General features: G+C 38.6%; 1 protein-coding gene and 1 pseudogene across 2 annotated transcripts in view; one reads left to right on the top strand and one right to left on the bottom strand.

Moving 5' to 3' along the window:
• Window positions 1-1,158: 1,158 nt before the first annotated feature.
• Window positions 1,159-16,993, top strand: part of STK38 (serine/threonine kinase 38) — a 37,898-nt gene continuing 22,063 nt past the window's right edge. The window contains exons 1-5 of one of the 2 annotated variants that reach the window (XM_054569284.1): window positions 1,159-1,461; window positions 5,211-5,343; window positions 12,782-12,833; window positions 13,769-13,891; window positions 15,592-15,675. In XM_054569284.1, the coding sequence (XP_054425259.1) occupies window positions 5,213-5,343; window positions 12,782-12,833; window positions 13,769-13,891; window positions 15,592-15,675 (390 nt within the window). In that variant the 5' untranslated portion in view covers window positions 1,159-1,461; window positions 5,211-5,212. Of the gene's footprint in view, window positions 1,462-5,207; window positions 5,344-12,781; window positions 12,834-13,768; window positions 13,892-15,591; window positions 15,676-16,993 lie in introns of both variants that reach the window. The other variant, XM_054569283.1, reaches the window with a different exon arrangement.
• LOC129067417 (40S ribosomal protein S27-like) lies at window positions 6,580-6,859 on the bottom strand (annotated as a pseudogene).

The raw sequence follows: 16,993 nt of genomic DNA, 5'->3' as shown, positions 1-16,993 counted from the left end.
AATGAGTGAAAGCGGGTTTGTAAACTGTGAAGCTCTATGCAAACATCTTGCACTGTAATTAAGTCCTTAAGGATGGCTAGAACTTTGAAAGAAGGCTTTGAGGGAGAAGGGTCTCTGGGGAGAGACAATGAAAGGTGAGGTGGTCTCTGTATGAGAGTAGGCAAAAGGAAACTCAGCTTTGAAGTTTAGTAACATGAAAGAAGTCAAGGAAGGCCTATGTTTTCAAGACCATTATGGAAACAAAGCCTGGGACCCCAAGCTTGAAGCATAAAACAAAGACCCGTGGTCTCACAGTTACATGAGAGAGAGCACCATAATATCACAAAATATCCTAAAAAATGACGTACACACATGCTTCTTTCACTCCTTAGATGGCCCCTTTCAAGGTTGGCAGGGGCCATCTTTGTTTCCAGGATGTTTAGGGCACTGTGCTCCTTTCTCAAAGAATGAGTGCCCAAAGGCTAAGTAAACTTTGAACCTCTTTGCCCCAATGGGTTGTACAGACGTGGCTGAGTAGCCTTGGAAAGCAGGCTGTTCTGTGCTCAATGGGACGCCCTCCAGTGGCCCTTATCCAAACCAATGAGAGCTAGCCTGATCCCAAAGTAAGGCATGTTAAATCATTACTTGAATGAAGAGTAGGTGGGATCAAGGGCTCCATCAGAGCTGTGCTACAATGCTTAAAAATCGGGGGAGGGACAGGGCACAAAAACACAGAACTGCAGTTGGGCGTGGGCACGCGCGAGTGTATGTGCAGAAATGAGTGCATGCCAAACTGGTTAAATCCGAGTAAGGTCTGTAATCTAATTAATTGTATTGGTCTAGTTAATTGAATTGTGCCAATGTCAATTTCCTTGTTTTGATAGTGTAGTCTACTTATAAGACGTTGAAGGAAGAGAACCTGGATGGCTAATGGGTATACAGGACCTCTTTGTATTAATTTTGCAACTTTTTAAGTCTAATTATTTCAAAATAAAAAGTTCAAAAACAAAACACAAAGGGAGCCTCCGGCCCCGCCCCCCCAACTCCCGCCCCGCGGCCTTTCCCACCCTAGAACCGCCCCCCACCTCACAGCCTTGCCCTCAGCATGGACTCTGCTCTGGTTAGGTGGGGGTGGGTGGAGCGCGGCTACGCACGCGCAGTCCTGGTATCCCCGCCGCGTCTCCGGGAAGTTACGCTTGCGCATCCCTGCCGCAGGCCTCCCCGCCAGCCCCTCTCCGCGGCGGGGGCCCGGCTGCGTTGGCCCCTCCGTGCTGCCGTCTTTTCCGGCAGTTGGGGAGCTTCCTGTTGTTCTCACCCGCAACCGCTCCTAGTACCCTAATTCAGAGCACCTCAACCGTCCCCTCCCCTCCTCTGGCCGACTGGCTGCTGCCGCTGGGGTTTCTGTCCGCACGTCGAGACCTCCGGGCCGGCCGGCGTCTGCGGCTGTCCGTCGTCCGCAGCCCAGCCTCCGTCGGGGCCCTGGTGAGTGTCTTGCTGCCGCTGTCTTCCGTCCATCCCAGGCTTATCCCTTCTCCTCTCCTCCCGACTCGTTGGGGCTGACCCCTTCCCGCCTGCGCCCTCCTTCCCGCCCTGCCCTCTCGGACCCTCGGCTGCTCTCCCGGTCTCCAGAGGCTCCTTGTTCGTCCTTTCCGCGGTTTCTCAGCACCAGGTTCCCCACCCCGTCCTTTCTTTCTTTCTTCGTGTGCAGTTGGGGCGGGGAGCCAGGCCCTCTTCTTTCCTTGTCGCCAGTTTAGTCTGCTCGCTGCCGTCTCTCAGTCCCCTCCGAGATCTCGCTTATGACCAGTTTTCACCTCCTTTTACTTTTTACTGGAGCCGAAGAACCTAAGAGCTGTAGTGTGAGGCAGAGATGTCGAAAGCCCACTTTTGGGTGTGGTACTTTTGAGTCTGCCCCCTTCCCCATTGTCAGTCTTTGGGTACTGAGCTTCAGATGATCTCAAAATCACAGGAAGATTTAGTGAGAACTCTTTTAAGAAGAGAGTGAAAAAGGAAAGTTGATAAGGACTTAGAGGCAAGTCTGTGTCAGAAAGTATGCGCGAGGGTTCGGAGAGAGACCAGATCTCTCAGATGCACTTTGAATTAATTAAAAGACGCAAAGAGAAACTACGTATTTTTGAAATGCACAGAGGAAGGCTGGAGTAAAGCAGACCTTGTGCTTCCTCTCCCTTTCAGGTCACCTTAGCCTTGAATTAGAAATAGTCCTGAACATAAAACAACCATCACAGTTATAGGCTCCACTCGACCCCAACCAGGTATCAGCTTCCCGGTAAGAGCATGGGAACTTTATCCTCCAGCTCTGTATAGAAAACCATTCTCGCGCTCTCTCTCTCTCTCTCTCTCTCACACACACACACACACACACCCCCCCCCCCCGCCCATTCTAAATTTCTAGTAATGGACATAAACATGAGTGTTTTCCTAGTAATCTTTTTATAAGGTGCTCACTAAGTGCATAGCATTGCGCAAGAGACGGGAGAAGGATATTAAGAGTAGGTAAGACAGGATACTTGCTTTCCAGTGGCTTACAGTTTAGTAAGAGAAACTAGGTGGGTGACTCAAGGAATCGTCTTAACCCCAGTGTTGAATTGTCCAAATGAAAGATATTGAATTGTCCAGTCACAAAGAAGTAAATAAAGAATTGTTAAGAGAAGAGGTATTTATAGAGATAACAGTACCATTGTAAAGTCAATCAGGTATAAATCTCTATATTGAATAAAACAATGGTTTTCATTTGATCTCCTTTTGTGATTGTAGTGCCTGCCCCTGACTTACAAGAATCATGTTCTTTTGTTAATGTTTTAAAACTTGTAAGAATTTCTCACCTACCTGTTATTCCTTAATTCTGCAGAGTTGGAGAATGAAACAAATAGAATAAGGACCTCCAATGGTCTTTAGATCAGGGCATCAAGGCTTTGATTATCAAAAACATGAGGGAAAATCATGTCTTATAAAAAGTGTTTGTGTGACCCAGTGAACGTATTAATTGATATAGGGCAAGAGTCATTGTATCTTTCAATGAAAGGTTTTGAGAATTAGACCAACTCTTTTATGGGGATGAAGAGCAGGAGGAGGTTTTGATGAAAGGTCAAAAAGAAGACAGAGTAGTCTTTGCCTTACATTAGAGACTACTTGAAGGTCAAAAGCCATTCTGCTTGAAAACTTGACCTACTACATAAGCATCTTTGAGTGAATTTAACCTGTTGCTCTTTTTAAAAGTTTAGTAAGTCATACTAGTGACTTAAATGGGTCACAACCCCCCCAATTTTTATACACTCATCAATGTAAATGTAATTTTGTTCTTTTAGTTTTGTTGACAACTGAAAAATCAGTCACTTGTTCACTTACATTTATTAACCATCTGTTATATGTAAGGCACTATTTGTCTCAGGCTTAATTAAACTCTGTCTAGTTGCTGTATTTTTTAGGTTGAAGTAATTCCAGTTGTTAAAATGTATAAGGGGTAGCCAGAGATTTCAGACAAGGGAGGAGTGGAGTACAAAGTGCTTACTTGCTTCAGACTTGTTTTTAAATCTGGTTTTAAAATTTCTTCACCAAACTTAGAGTGCATGTGGTTTTCATTGTGGGTGGAGAGAGGGTACAGGCTGACAAATAAGGAACCACACCCAAGCTTTATAAACCAAACAGAGGGTTGGGTTTTTTTTGTTCTTTTAGGTTTTTTTTTTGTAAATTCTGATATCCTAAAAACACTTGAGTTTGCTCTGGTATTAGCAGAAACTTTCCATGAAAAAAATAACATTTTATAATAAAGTAGAGCTGAGTTCAATGTCTTGAATTTGTGGTTACTAATCATTTTGGCACATTATGAATCAAGATGTTTGACTCTGAAGCAGAGCCTTGATTTTGAACCTCTGAGCTCTGAAAGGATTAGTGTTTGTTTTTTTCCCCCTGAGTATCATTTTAGAAAATTGTTTAATGTTGTCTTTTTTCTTAGTAATAACAACTGTTTGCACATTCCTTTATGGCCTTAGTTTGCTATACAAAACAAAAAAAGCTGCTAAAGTATTAAGAGGAGAACCTTCAGAAAATTTTTCAGAAAATGCACTACCTTTGAAAATGGACCTTGGCTCCTCCTGATTTTTAGTCAGCTTTATTTTGGCATGAAAAGAGAGACTTAGAGGCAGGTTGTATGGGAGGAAGACATGATAAGGATACAATATTGAGTATTATTGCCAGTGCTGGAGCAAGTCAAGCCTAGTGAGCAATCTGGTCAAGTGTGACAATGTAGGTTGGCAGAAATTTCTGGGGGAAAATGAAATTTAAATATAGTAAAAAATGTTCTATCAGCTATTTAAACTTGTGTTAGTATTGGCTTTCATATGAACAACTAGGAACCTAGGGTGCCTTGTTTCTATGGTATCTTCCATCACTAAAATTATGCTTCAGTTTTTTTCTTTGTAATAATATTTCCATCATGGGTCTTTGTTTGAACTTGTAAACTCCAACAGATAGTGCACATTTCTCAAATAGACATGTCAGAGTACATATATACTTACAGATGAACCCTTTAGTCAGATATTTTTAAACTATAGAAAATATAAATTTAAAAATTATTGGTAACTTAATGGTAATAGTACGTGATTATTGAAGAAAATGTAGAAAGTGTAGAAAGCATAAATAAGAATAAAGTGATCTATTCTCTCCTCACAGCCTAGAGTTAAACTAATAACATTTTGATATATGTATTTCTAATAATTCTGTGCACATATAGTAAACACATAAAATTGAGATGGTATACGTTCTGTTTTATAATATACTCTTTTTGCTTGTATTGGAAACATTTTCCTGACATTAATCACTTGAACATATTTTAATTATCTGCATATTATTTCATTATAGGACTTTTGCCATAATTTAATCAGTTCTGTTGTGGGATAGTCAAATTATTTCTAGTAATAACAAAATGACAAAATAACAAAATGATGGCATAATGAACATTCTCTACAATGCCCATAGTTGTGTATGTCCCCTTAAGAGCCTGAGTGACAATTTCTCTAGCCTTTTACCTAGGGATGGTACTTCTGGGTCATAGGACATTAATATATACTTACTTTCACCAAGTGTTGTGTTATTTACTTGTTTGTCCTCCAGAAAAGTTGTACTTATTTATAGTCCCACCAGTATGGTAGGAGAGTGTGTAATTGGTAGATTCTAACTCCAAGACTAAAACCTTTTCTTTCCTTTGTTTCTAGCAGCCATGGCAATGACAGGGTCAACACCTTGTTCGTCGATGAGTAACCACACAAAAGAAAGGGTGACAATGACCAAAGTGACACTGGAGAATTTTTATAGCAACCTTATTGCTCAACATGAAGAACGAGAAATGAGGTAAAGAATTTTGTTTTAAGAAAATTGTGCCATGATTTTGGCATTTATGTCTGGTATTATAAAGCATCTTCATAATATCTTTGAAAGGAGACAAGAATGACAGCAGCCATGCTAAAGCCCATCCCATTAGAGTGGAATGACAGTGTCATTGATTTCCAAAGTCCTTGCTGTTATAACCTGCAATAAGTAGAAATAGTCTACTGAGTCAATAACACAAAATTCCATGGTAGTATAAAATAGTTGGGCCAGATCCTTGGAGTTCATCAAGGCAGTGTGATCTAAGGGAAAGAGCAGCTCTAATATAGTCAGACTTGGGTTTAGAATTGTCCCTTCACCATTTTAGTAGCTGTATGAGGCTAGAATAAGTTTTAGTCTTTCTGTGTATCAGTTCCCTCATCTGGAAGATGAGAGGATTGTTGTGCGGATTAGGTGTAACAAAGGTGAGTACCTACTAAAGTGCTTCACACATAATAATCATTTAGTTAATGGTGGTAGTAGCAGCTGTTGCTATTGATCTGGTGCATACTGTTCATGTAGTAACTCATAATTAAAATTTATTTCCAGCATTTTATTAAAATATTCAAAAGTGCAGATAAGTTGAAAGAATCATACAGTAGATACCATAAATGCATCATGTAGATTCTACAATTATCATTTGTTGTTTTATCATATATCCATGTATCTATCCATCTATCCATTCATTATCTTAATTTTTTGCTGTACTTCAAGGTGTGTTTCAGATGTAAGTATACTTTACTGCTGAATATTTCTGCTTGTACAACACACTAGAGTTAAATATTTTAAGGGAGTAAAGTTTGCATGCAATGAATGCGTAGTCTTAAGGGTTACTGTTTGATGAGTTTTGACAATTGCATACACCTGTATAACTTAAACCTCTATCAAGACAAAACATCGCCATTATCCCAGAAAGTTCTTTCATTCCTGGTAATGCTCCTTCAATCCCAGGCAACCACTCCACTGTTGTGATTTGATTTTTACCATTGATTGGCCTTACCTATTTCATACAAATGGGACATGTAAACCGATTCACATCGTAACTACTCATTTGAGAAAGGCATCTTTCACACAGCCTAATGTTTTCAAGATACATTCATGTTGCTATTTTATCATTAGTTGCTTCCTTTATATTGCTGATGTAAACCATTTTTTTTTTTTTTAATGCATCCAGAATGTGTTTATTGGGAAGGTTCCCAACTCATCCTGATTTGGGTGCTTTTAGTGCTGCTTCTTTCTGAAGGAGCATCCTTCTGTGAGCCTTGCTTTTCCTCCTCTAGGCTGACAGGACAGTGAAGCTGCCAACACACAAAACTCCAATTTGTGCACGGCTGCAGACGGTGGTGACTTTATAGCATCTTGGGCATTTCACATCCATGAAATAGGAATTGGGGCTCTGCACTAGGCGCTTCGTGTCTTTGCTCCTCTTCTGGGCTGAAGGAGGTCCTTAGCGAGAGGCATGTTGTCGTGGGGAGGTAGTCAGCTCCAGAAAGCCCATTTTGTTTTTTCACTGTAACTCAGTTTGTTTATACAGTCTTCTGTTGATAAACATCTGGGCTTTTTCAGTTTTTTGCTATTTTGAATAAGTTCCTATTATCCATAACATTTGTTGTAGATCTTTTTTGAACATTTAAGTTCTTAGGTAAATTTAGGAGTGGAATTGCTGCATCATAAACATACATAGGCATATATGTTTAGTTTTATAAAGAAATTACTAGAGCCCTGGCTGGTGTGGCTCAGTGGATTGCATGCTGGACTGCGAAACAAAGGGTCACAGGTTCAATTCCCAGTCAGGGCATATGCCTGGGTTGCAGGCCAGGTCCCCAGTAGGGGGCGTGTGAGAGGCAACCACACAGTGATGTTTCTCTCCCTCTTCCTCCCTCCCCCTTTCTCTAAAAATAAATAAATAATTAAAAGAGAGAAATTGCTAGACTTTTTCCCAAAATATCCTAACAATGTATGTGAGTTCTAGTTGTTTTACATTTTTGCTAACATTTGTGTGGTCACTCTTTTAACTTAAGCTATTCTTGTGGATGTTTATTCACTATTGTTTTAATTTGCATTTCCCTGATTTTTAATGATGCTGAACTCTTTTTTATGTGCTTTTTGGCCATGTGTATATTTTCCTTGTGAAAATTTAATCAAATTTTTTGACCATAGAGCTGTAGGAGTTCTTTATATATCTTAGACACTGGCCCTTTGTCATATATATGCTTTGTAAATGGTTTCTCCCAGTCTGTGGCTTTTCTGTTCATTTTCTTAGTGATGTTCTTAGATGAGAAATTTTCAATTCTGGCTTTTTTTTTTTTTTTTTTTTTAACAGTTACTGCATTCTGTGACCTTTAAGAAACCTCTGCCTATCTCAAGTCATAAAGATACTCTTCTATGTTTTCTCCTGGAAGTTTTATGGATTTAGTTTTTATATTTAGTACTATGACCCATCTTGAATTAATAAGTGTGTGATATAAAATGGGGGTTGAGATTTATTTTCCTTTTTATAAATATCTAGTTATTTTAGCACCACTTGTAAAGATTATTTTCCTCTCATTAAATTGCTTTGATATTTTTGTTGAAATTTAAAACCACATAAGTGTGTATCTATTTCTGGGCGCTCTGTTCTATTTCATTGATCTATTTATTCCTATTCCAGTATTACGCTGTCTTGATTACTGTTGTTTTGTGGTAAGTTTTGGAGTCAGGTAGTGTAAGTCCTCAACTTTGTTCTTTTCCTCCCCTTGTTTTTCAAGCTTGCTTTGAATGTTTTAGGGTCTTTGCATTTCCATATAAATTTTAGAGTTTGTGAATTTCTATAGAAAAGCCTGATGAAGTTATGATTGTAATTGTATTGGATCTATAGATCAATCTAGGGGAGAATTGACATCTGATGTATGAGTATGGTATATTTTTCCATTTTGTTAGGTCTAACTTTTCACAGCAGTGTTTTGTAGTTTTTAGTGTGGAGGAGAGCTTGTGCATCTTTTGTTCATCTTTTCCTAGTACTTTGGGGTTTTTTGGTGCTATTGTAAGTGAATATTTAAAATTTCATTTTTCCCAGCTTTGCTATAACAGCAATTTTGTAAAATTGACTTTATATGGAGAGAAGGTGGTGGGGGAGAGAGAAAAAGGAAGAAAAAGAATATATCGATTGTTGTTCCACTTATTTATGCATTCATTGGTTGATTCTTTTGTGTGCCCTGACCAGGGAATGAAACTGCAACCTTAGCGTATCAGGATGATGCTCTAACCAACTGAGCTACCTGGCCAGTGCTTTACAGCGCAGCGATTTTCAACTGGTATACCACAGCACACTGGTGTGCTGCCAGAATTTTTAAAACATACAGTTTAGTCAGGAGCACTGACCTCTTTCCCCTTAGATATTTAAATAAAAAAATGACAATAAGCAACACAACAATAGCCGTCTGGTGTGAATGAATCAAAATTATACCTATTATTTGTCAGATTGGCAAAAAAATATAGTATATAGAATTTAGTAATTAGTTTATATGTGCCATGAAATGAAAAAGGTTGCATACGGAAATATAAATGAATTTTGTATATTGACCTTACGTTCTGTGACTTGCTAATTTATTTATTCTAGTTGCTTATTTTGGTAGATTGCTTAGGATTTTCTATGTAAACAATCATGTCATATTTAGAGAGTTTTGCTTCTTTCCAATCAATCTATACAGCTTTCTTTTCTTTCCTTATTGCATTGACTGGAATTTCAGGTAAAATATTCAATATTAGTGGAAGTAGCCATCTTTGTTTTGTTCCCAATTTAAGGGGGAAGCACTCACTATTTCACTGTTCATTATTATGTTAGGTTTTTCAAGGATGCCCTTTATAGAGTGGGGAAGTTGGTTTACGTTCTTATTTGACTGGGAGTTGTTTTTTTTGTTTTTTAATCATGAGTGGGTGTTAAATTTTGTTAATGCTTTTTCCACATCTTGGGAATGATTATATTGTTTTTTCTCCTTAATCTTTTAATATGGTGAATTACATAGATTAATTTTTGAATATTAAACTAACCTTGCATTCGGGAGGTTAAAAAAACACTTGCTCATAACATATTACTCTTTTTATATGTTGCTGGATTCAGCATATTGATATTTTGACAAGGATTTTTGCATCCATGTTCTTAATAAGGATGTAAATCATAATTTACGTGGGATATATGATTTGACCTTAAATATATAGATCTGTATGCAGACTAGCAAACATGTCTTAGCTGGTGGTGGCTAGCTGCTGTTCACTGGGACAAGTGCTTGCACAGTACCAGTTATTAGGATCTTGGGGAATTAAAAGATAAATTTGCACAGTATATCTCTAGCTGAGTGAAATCTAAGCCTCTGGAGTTGTATAGTTACAAAGCAAATGCTTATGAGTCTTAAGTCACTTGTTTTAGTTGATAATAGTCAGTTGGTTTCTAATACTTCTGGCTCTGCCCTGTGTATCAGATTCCCCAGGAACAAGATGAGCATGGTTTTATTTACATTATTAACATGTTACATTGTGCTTTGCACTGATTGTACCCTAAAATGGGTTGAAACCATTGCTTTCTGGAGGGGGGATTCTTAAGATGGAAAGAACTTCCAAAAGCTTTTGTGGTTTTTGTTTTTCTTAAGACCAAATTAATCAAAAGACAATAAGAAGAGAATGTTAGACATATAAGAGAGTTAGAATGTTCGTTTTTGGTAATTTTTGTTGTCCTCAAATCACCAGTATTTTTAATTAAAAAAAAAAAGGCAGCCAGCCAGCTCAGTTGGTTGGCGTGTTCTCCGGTACCCCAAAAAGATTTTGAGTTTGATTCTGGGTCCGGACACATACCTAAGTTGTGGGTTTAATCCCTGCTGGGTCAGGCACAAGCAGGAGGCATCCGATCCATGTTTCTCTCTCATATCGACGTTTCTCACTCTCAAATCAATAAAAAACATATCCTCAGGTGAGGATTAAAAAAATTAAATAAAATTAAAAAGCAGCGGATACTTTAAGCATTTCCAAATAAGTATTTCCTTGTTAATCTTTTTTATTTAATGCCCTCTTTTTTTAGAAAAATATTTTATTTATTTTTAGAGAGGAGAAGGGAAGGAGAAGGAGAGGGAGAGAAACATTGTTGTGTGAGAGAAACAATGATCAGCTGTCTCTTGTGCATCCCCAGCTGGGGACCTGGCCTGCCACCCAGGCACGTGCCCCAACCTGGAATCCAACAGGCCTTTCGGTTTGCAGGAGGATCTTCAGCCCACTGAGCTACAGCAGTCTGGGTTTACTGCCTTCTCTTTTGGACAGGAGTTGATACTTGGTTTTGGGTTTGTTGATACAATTTGATAAGATGATTATAGGTTTTATTATTCCTAGGAAATTAAAAAATTATATAAAAGAACAGTTATTGGCAGGATTTACTGAAGTAGTAAGTAAACTAAAATTAGAACTGTCAGAAATGACTTTTTGATACGGGGAGAAACATAGACACCTACAAAAAACCCAGAATTTTAATGATGTGAGACAATTGATAAAGAAAACATTTTATTTTGAGTATATGGCTAATGTATGATAAGTGGTTTGAAATAATAATAAGTCTTGGGCTAGTAAATGCTGAGACCAGGTTGTAATACAAACTTTCATTTTGTTTGTATGTGCCTCATGTGAAGAATGCCTTTATAATCTCTCATATTTCTCTTGTGATATGTTACTTTGGCACTGTTCCATGTACGGTAGAGCACTAGGTTTCATCATAAACGTCCTGATGATGAGACTCATCATCTTTCCATGTTCATCTCTGTGTTTCCTGTCTTGGTGAGTGGCATTATTGTCCTTTCACACAAAAAATTCTAAGACTTTTCCCTTGGTTCCTACTGCCAGTTGGTCAACTTTACAGGAGTTCTATTCACTTCATTCTAGGTATTCAGCCCTAGTTCTAGATCTTTGCTGCACATCTGAATCCTTTGGATAGCTTTAAATTTGTCTCAGTCTGTCAGTTGCTTTTCCTGCCAGTCCATTAGCTCATTACTGCTGGCTGCCATTCTAAAATAGAAACCTCATCACATCACTTTTTGTGCACAAGCCTCTGTTAGTTCTTAGACAGCTACACATTAAGAGCCAGGCACGCACAGAAGTGCTGTGTGCCTCAGCCACACTAAACTACATGCTTTTATTTCACGTGCCCTTATTCTTCCCTGCCCTGCTCACAATGCCTGTCTTCTCGAATGCTGATAAGTAGTGGAGGGGAGATTCTGGTCTGTGTGCTTTCATTTATTATGCTGAATAAATAAATGTTATAAGGAAGTTTTAATTGTTTCTTTTGGCATAATCAAATCAGTATGAGACTGTAGATCAAAAATATTCTTAAAAAAATTTTTATCCCCCCCCCCCCCCAAAACATTTTTTTCACTGCTTTGGGCGGTAGGGAGAAGGAGGGAGAGTGAGAGATAGTGCACCTGAGAAAGAAAGAGAAAGAAACATAAATCAGTTGCCTTCTCATACATGCTCCTAGCGGGGATTTAACCTGCAACCTGGGTATGTGCCCTGACAAGGAATTGAACCTGCGACCTTTTGGTCTACAGGACGATGCTACAACCAACTGAGCCACACTGGCTCAGGCAAAATCTCCTTCTTTTCCTTCTTCTCCTTCTTCTCCTTCTTCTCCTTCTCCTTTCTTTCTTTCTTTCTTTCTTTCTTTCTTTCTTTCTTTCTTTCTTTCTTTCTCTCTCTCTCTCTCTCTCTCGAAGAGAGAGAGAGAGAGAGAGAAAACATCTATGTGTGAGAGAAACAGAGATAGGTTGCCTTTCACATGCCTCCAACCAGGGACCTGGCCATGAGCCCTGACCAGGAATTGAACTGAATTTTTGGTTAGTGGGGTGGCCACCCAACCCACTGAGCCATACCAGTCAGGGCCAAAAATATTTTTGAATACAGTTTCTGTAATTCAGTACTCCAAGGATTTAGAGTTCTTAAGTTTTGTAGTGATACCAGCTACGTCTCTAGAATATCTAAATTTTGCCTTTTACCTTTGTTGTTTATTATTCTTTGTGGCAGGGAGGAGGAGGGTGTGAAAATAAAGGAAGTAGATTTCAGTCAGGGAGAGGGAGAGAAACACCCTGATATAAGAGGTTATCAAACACCAGCTGTTTTGTGGTTTGTTAAGGAGGAAATACAGTTCTGCCAGGGGGGAAAAAAAAAAGAGAACTTTTCATTTCAAAATAAGATTCTTTGTTGCAGTAACATCTTATACAGTCTGTTTCAAAATGTAAAACTAACAAGAATGGTAGGAATTTTCAGTTGTCTTAGTAACTGTAATTTATTGCTTTAATGAGATCTTTTAAGATTTACCTGTTTTTGTCATTAAAAGAATAATTTTAATATTTGTATAGACCTTCCAGAAAATTACCATTCAAATGTTATTTCACATGTCTTTATTTATTTTTAGACAAAAGAAGTTAGAAAAAGTGATGGAAGAAGAAGGCCTAAAAGATGAAGAGGTAATTAAAATCAGCATTTTTTTCCTTGAAACCCAGCATGGCAGGTCATATCTTGTTCAGCAAGTTGCTAGTCTTAGTGCATGGGGAAGGCTTTGGCTCAGTGACAGAAACCTAGGAGGGATGGTGTGCTTCTGGATTTGGGTGTTCATGCAGAGGGAGAAGTTAATTATTAAGCATTCAGGAGAGGAAGACTCTAGTTCTACATTAAAATTAGTTAATTAGAATTAATTTAGAATCCCAAGAAAAGGAATAGATGAAGCCAAATTAAAATGTTAAAAAGCAAGTTATAGCATACTTACAGAATTCACTGAAAAGGCTTCAGGGAAGTGGGACAAATTTCTGAAATCATTATTAAGGCAAAAATCTCTCAAATCGGCCCTTTTCTCCAGTGCCCACAGATGTGGTTGGAGAAAATACAGTTAACAAGAAACTGTGCAAGGAACTGAAATGGCAGTGGAAATGCTTTCAAAAATAGGAATGAATCACAGAACCCAGGAAAATGGTGAAAAATATCCCAGATTTGTAGGGATAATACAAAACTGAAGCATAAAATGAACTGCAATGAGTAAAAAACCCAGAAGGAAATTTAAAAGCGCGCACTTTTATTTTCTCTTAACAAAGGTTAAAGGAAAATGTTGTTGATTGTTTAGCCCTCCTTCATTAGCAAGGTTAGGCTAGTTGATTGCTGAGGTCATTTAGTGAAGAGTCCTCAGAGGAAGCACCCGTGTGTTCACTACAGTTTGGTTACTGTATCTGAAGGCCAGGGAGGGGAGAAGTGACCTGTAAGGGTCCTTGTGTGGTGCTTTCATGTGTGAAAAATTAAGCTTTGTCTGGTGTGGCCTGTTTTCCAGATGGGTCAAATCACAAATATGACTTGGTTGCAGAATTTCAACTCCTCACTCTCCCATCCCTCTCCCCTTTTATTTAAACCTTAGAAACGACTCAGGAGATCAGCTCATGCTCGAAAGGAAACAGAGTTTCTTCGTTTGAAGAGAACAAGGCTCGGATTGGAAGATTTTGAGTCTTTAAAAGTAATAGGGAGAGGAGCATTTGGTGAGGTAAGAAAAAACCCCACAGCTACAGCTATTTATCCAGTACAGAAATACCACAGGACTTCAAAGCTTCTAATATACCAGGAGCTCATGATTGTTGGTAGAACTGCATGTGGGTAGGTGGGCCGAGCATGCCAGCCCCACATCCTAACTGCTCTGTCTGTCCTCTTTCTTCCCCTTTCCACTGTCCCAGATCTCTGATTGTTTTTCTGTTTTACCAGAGATGATGTTGAAGCCTTAAGTATTGATCTAGAGGGAGAATTGAAAGGTAGAAGGAAATCAGTACTTATTATTTACTGGGTTTTTCTGCTATAATCATGACGATAACTCAGATGACTCAGGGGATATGTAATGTTATAGTGTCACACAGCCATTGGACTAGTGGTACCAGAAGTTGATCCAGGCTTCCTGATCTTTTTAAAAAAATTCTATTTATTGATTTTAGGGAGAGAAGGGAAGTGGGGAGAGAGCGAGAAACACTGATTTGTTGCTCCACTTATTTATGCATTCATTGACTGATTCTTGTCCCACAACCATGGTGTATTGGAATGACGCTCTAATCAACTGACCCATCCAGGGCCTAGGTTTCCTGAGCTTAAAGCCCTTATTTTCCCCAGTACCACATTGCCTCTCCAGGAGTGAACTAATAGCATATCTCCACCCTTTATTCCCTCATGCCCGATTGGTACAGCTCTAAAAAGATTGCCCCAGGAGACAGGATTTGTAGAAATGAGATATATAGGTAGTGGTAGAGAGTTGAAAGAACTTGTAGCTTTGTCCCAGCTAGTCTTTCAGATGCATCCTGCTTGGTTATAGGAGTAATCTGGTGGGGAGGGTTTGAGCGAACCCATGCGAGGTCATTCCCTAATGGAAAACATCCAAAGTGGATGAATTACTGATGCAGTAGTTTCATTATCTTTGTATAAAAGGAGCATCGTATTGTTGAAAATCTGTATCTTGAGGAAAATGTAAGTGCATACAAAAGCACAGGTAGAAGATTAAATTGATCCCTCAGCATTCAGAATCCCTGTTAGCCCCGTAAGAAAGGGAAACAGACAGTACCCCCTCTAAATTGCTTTCTGTTCAGTGAGGGAGGGATGTGGGATTCAGTCAAGAAAACAAAGGTTCAGGAAGAAGGAAACATACATAGCTGGGGTGAGGAAGGGGCGAATGTGCAGGGAATTGCCAAGAAGTGTTTTGGGGAGTGTGTACATTTGACCATTAATTTTCTTTTCATCTATTTATCTATTCTCTCTTAAAAACGTTGGAAAATTGAGAGGAAGGAAAACTGCATAAAACTCTATTTCCCTAATATACATTTTAGATTTTTTTCCTACGCATGCACTTTTGATATTGTTTTAAACGTTGTAATCATTTACTTAGATTTTCTGAACTGACTGTATGACATGTGCCACGAGTTTAATGAGCCCTTAAGTTAAAAAATGAGGGTTTTAAATTAGATTGTTTTGTTTACTTGGGGAGCCAGAGCTGTTCACATGTGGAGGTATCTGAGGGTGTTTCCAGCACTGGCTTCATTGGGCTTAATGTATCCTAATCAAAAAGCATTTTCTTTTGCTTCGTTATTGCTAGATGCTTATATGAAAACTGTAATACTTTTTCAGTTTAAATACTACTTTCTTTAACACATGAAAGCATTAGTTTGGTATTGTGAACTTTTAATTTGGCATATTTTTTATAACTTTTAGGTGCGGCTTGTTCAGAAGAAAGATACAGGGCATGTGTATGCAATGAAAATACTCCGTAAAGCAGATATGCTTGAAAAAGAGCAGGTAAAGCACAATTAGTAGGGATTTTAGTCAGCTTATGAACTTGTCTCCTAAAACTGTTCTTTTGCTTAATTAAAATGTATATTGTGATTACAGTTTTCTTTAGCTCTGTCATGTATAAATATACATATAATATTTTTCTTATCCAACAAAGAAGCAGTTACATTTATTTTAATTTTTTAAAATTTATAAATCATGTTTATTCTGTTATAGTTGTCTCAATTTTTCCCCCTTTACCCGCCTCCACCCACCCCACCTCCACCCCTCGTGCCCACAGTCAGTTCCCACTCTGTTGTCCGTGTCCATGGGTCATTCGTACGTGTTCTTTGTCTAGTCCCTTCCCCTTCTTTCCACCATTGTACATATATTTTAAAAGTATAAATAATGCCTGTACATTTTGTGCAGTCTTCTTAAAGTTGAAAACCAATTAGGGAAGCACCTACTATTTTTGAATCCCAGTTGTCCTCATGAGCCTTTTTGGAGGTAACCCTTGATGGGTAGCATGTTCCTCACTGAATGCTGAGGGACAGAAATTGCATATACACTTTGGAACTGAGGCTTAGGAATTAGAATTTGGAATTTGCAATCTAAAATGTGTCTTAATATACTTTATTTTGTACACTGGAACCAAAGTTGGGTCTTCTGAGTAGGTCATCATTACCTAAGAGAAAACAGTCTTCTTGAATGAATTTGAAAAAATATGTAAACGGCAGAGCAGTGCACATTCTTCATTAATGATTAAGAACACTTTTTAAAATTTAAACCTACTTTGCAAGTAGATTTATAGGATACATGAGTAGTTTGTACAAAATAAATTTTAAATATTGGACAGTATATTAAAAACAAGAATACAGACTTTCTATACATCTAGTTTACTTTAGCTGGTTGCTTAAGAACAAATTGAAGGGAGCGATGCCTGTAAATACCCTGTAAAAGATCAGGTGCCAAGGGAGGGCAAAGAGACCCTGGGGCCAGGAGAGCTCTGTACATAGTGCCCAGGAGTTGGGGCGGGGGTACTGGCCCCACACCCAATCCTTTCTGCCTCTGGTGAGGAGGTATAATCACTGAGGTTTTGTTAAAATTCCAGCCTTACACTTGGAATTTGTATTTTCTCTTTAATTTTCATGTTACCCAGAAGCATTAGACTCCCAAGAATTTCGATTCAGAGTATCAAATAGCCTGGCAGTAAATCTTCAGATATTATAGTTTATGCTAACACCAGCCTTATTAAAAATGCGCAACAGCTCTATTTATGTGTTATCTAAAAATTAGTGTGTGATATGGGTGTAGGCCATGTGATATGGGTGAAAGAGTTTTAGCT

The sequence above is a fragment of the Pteronotus mesoamericanus genome, unplaced genomic scaffold (genome assembly GCF_021234165.1).
Source record: "Pteronotus mesoamericanus isolate MK-2021 breed Mesoamerican mustached bat unplaced genomic scaffold, CSHL_Meso_final contig_20, whole genome shotgun sequence".
Classification (NCBI taxonomy): Eukaryota; Metazoa; Chordata; class Mammalia; order Chiroptera; family Mormoopidae; genus Pteronotus; species Pteronotus mesoamericanus.
Note: the sequence above shows the minus strand (reverse complement) of the source record. Positions and strands in the feature narration are given on the sequence as shown.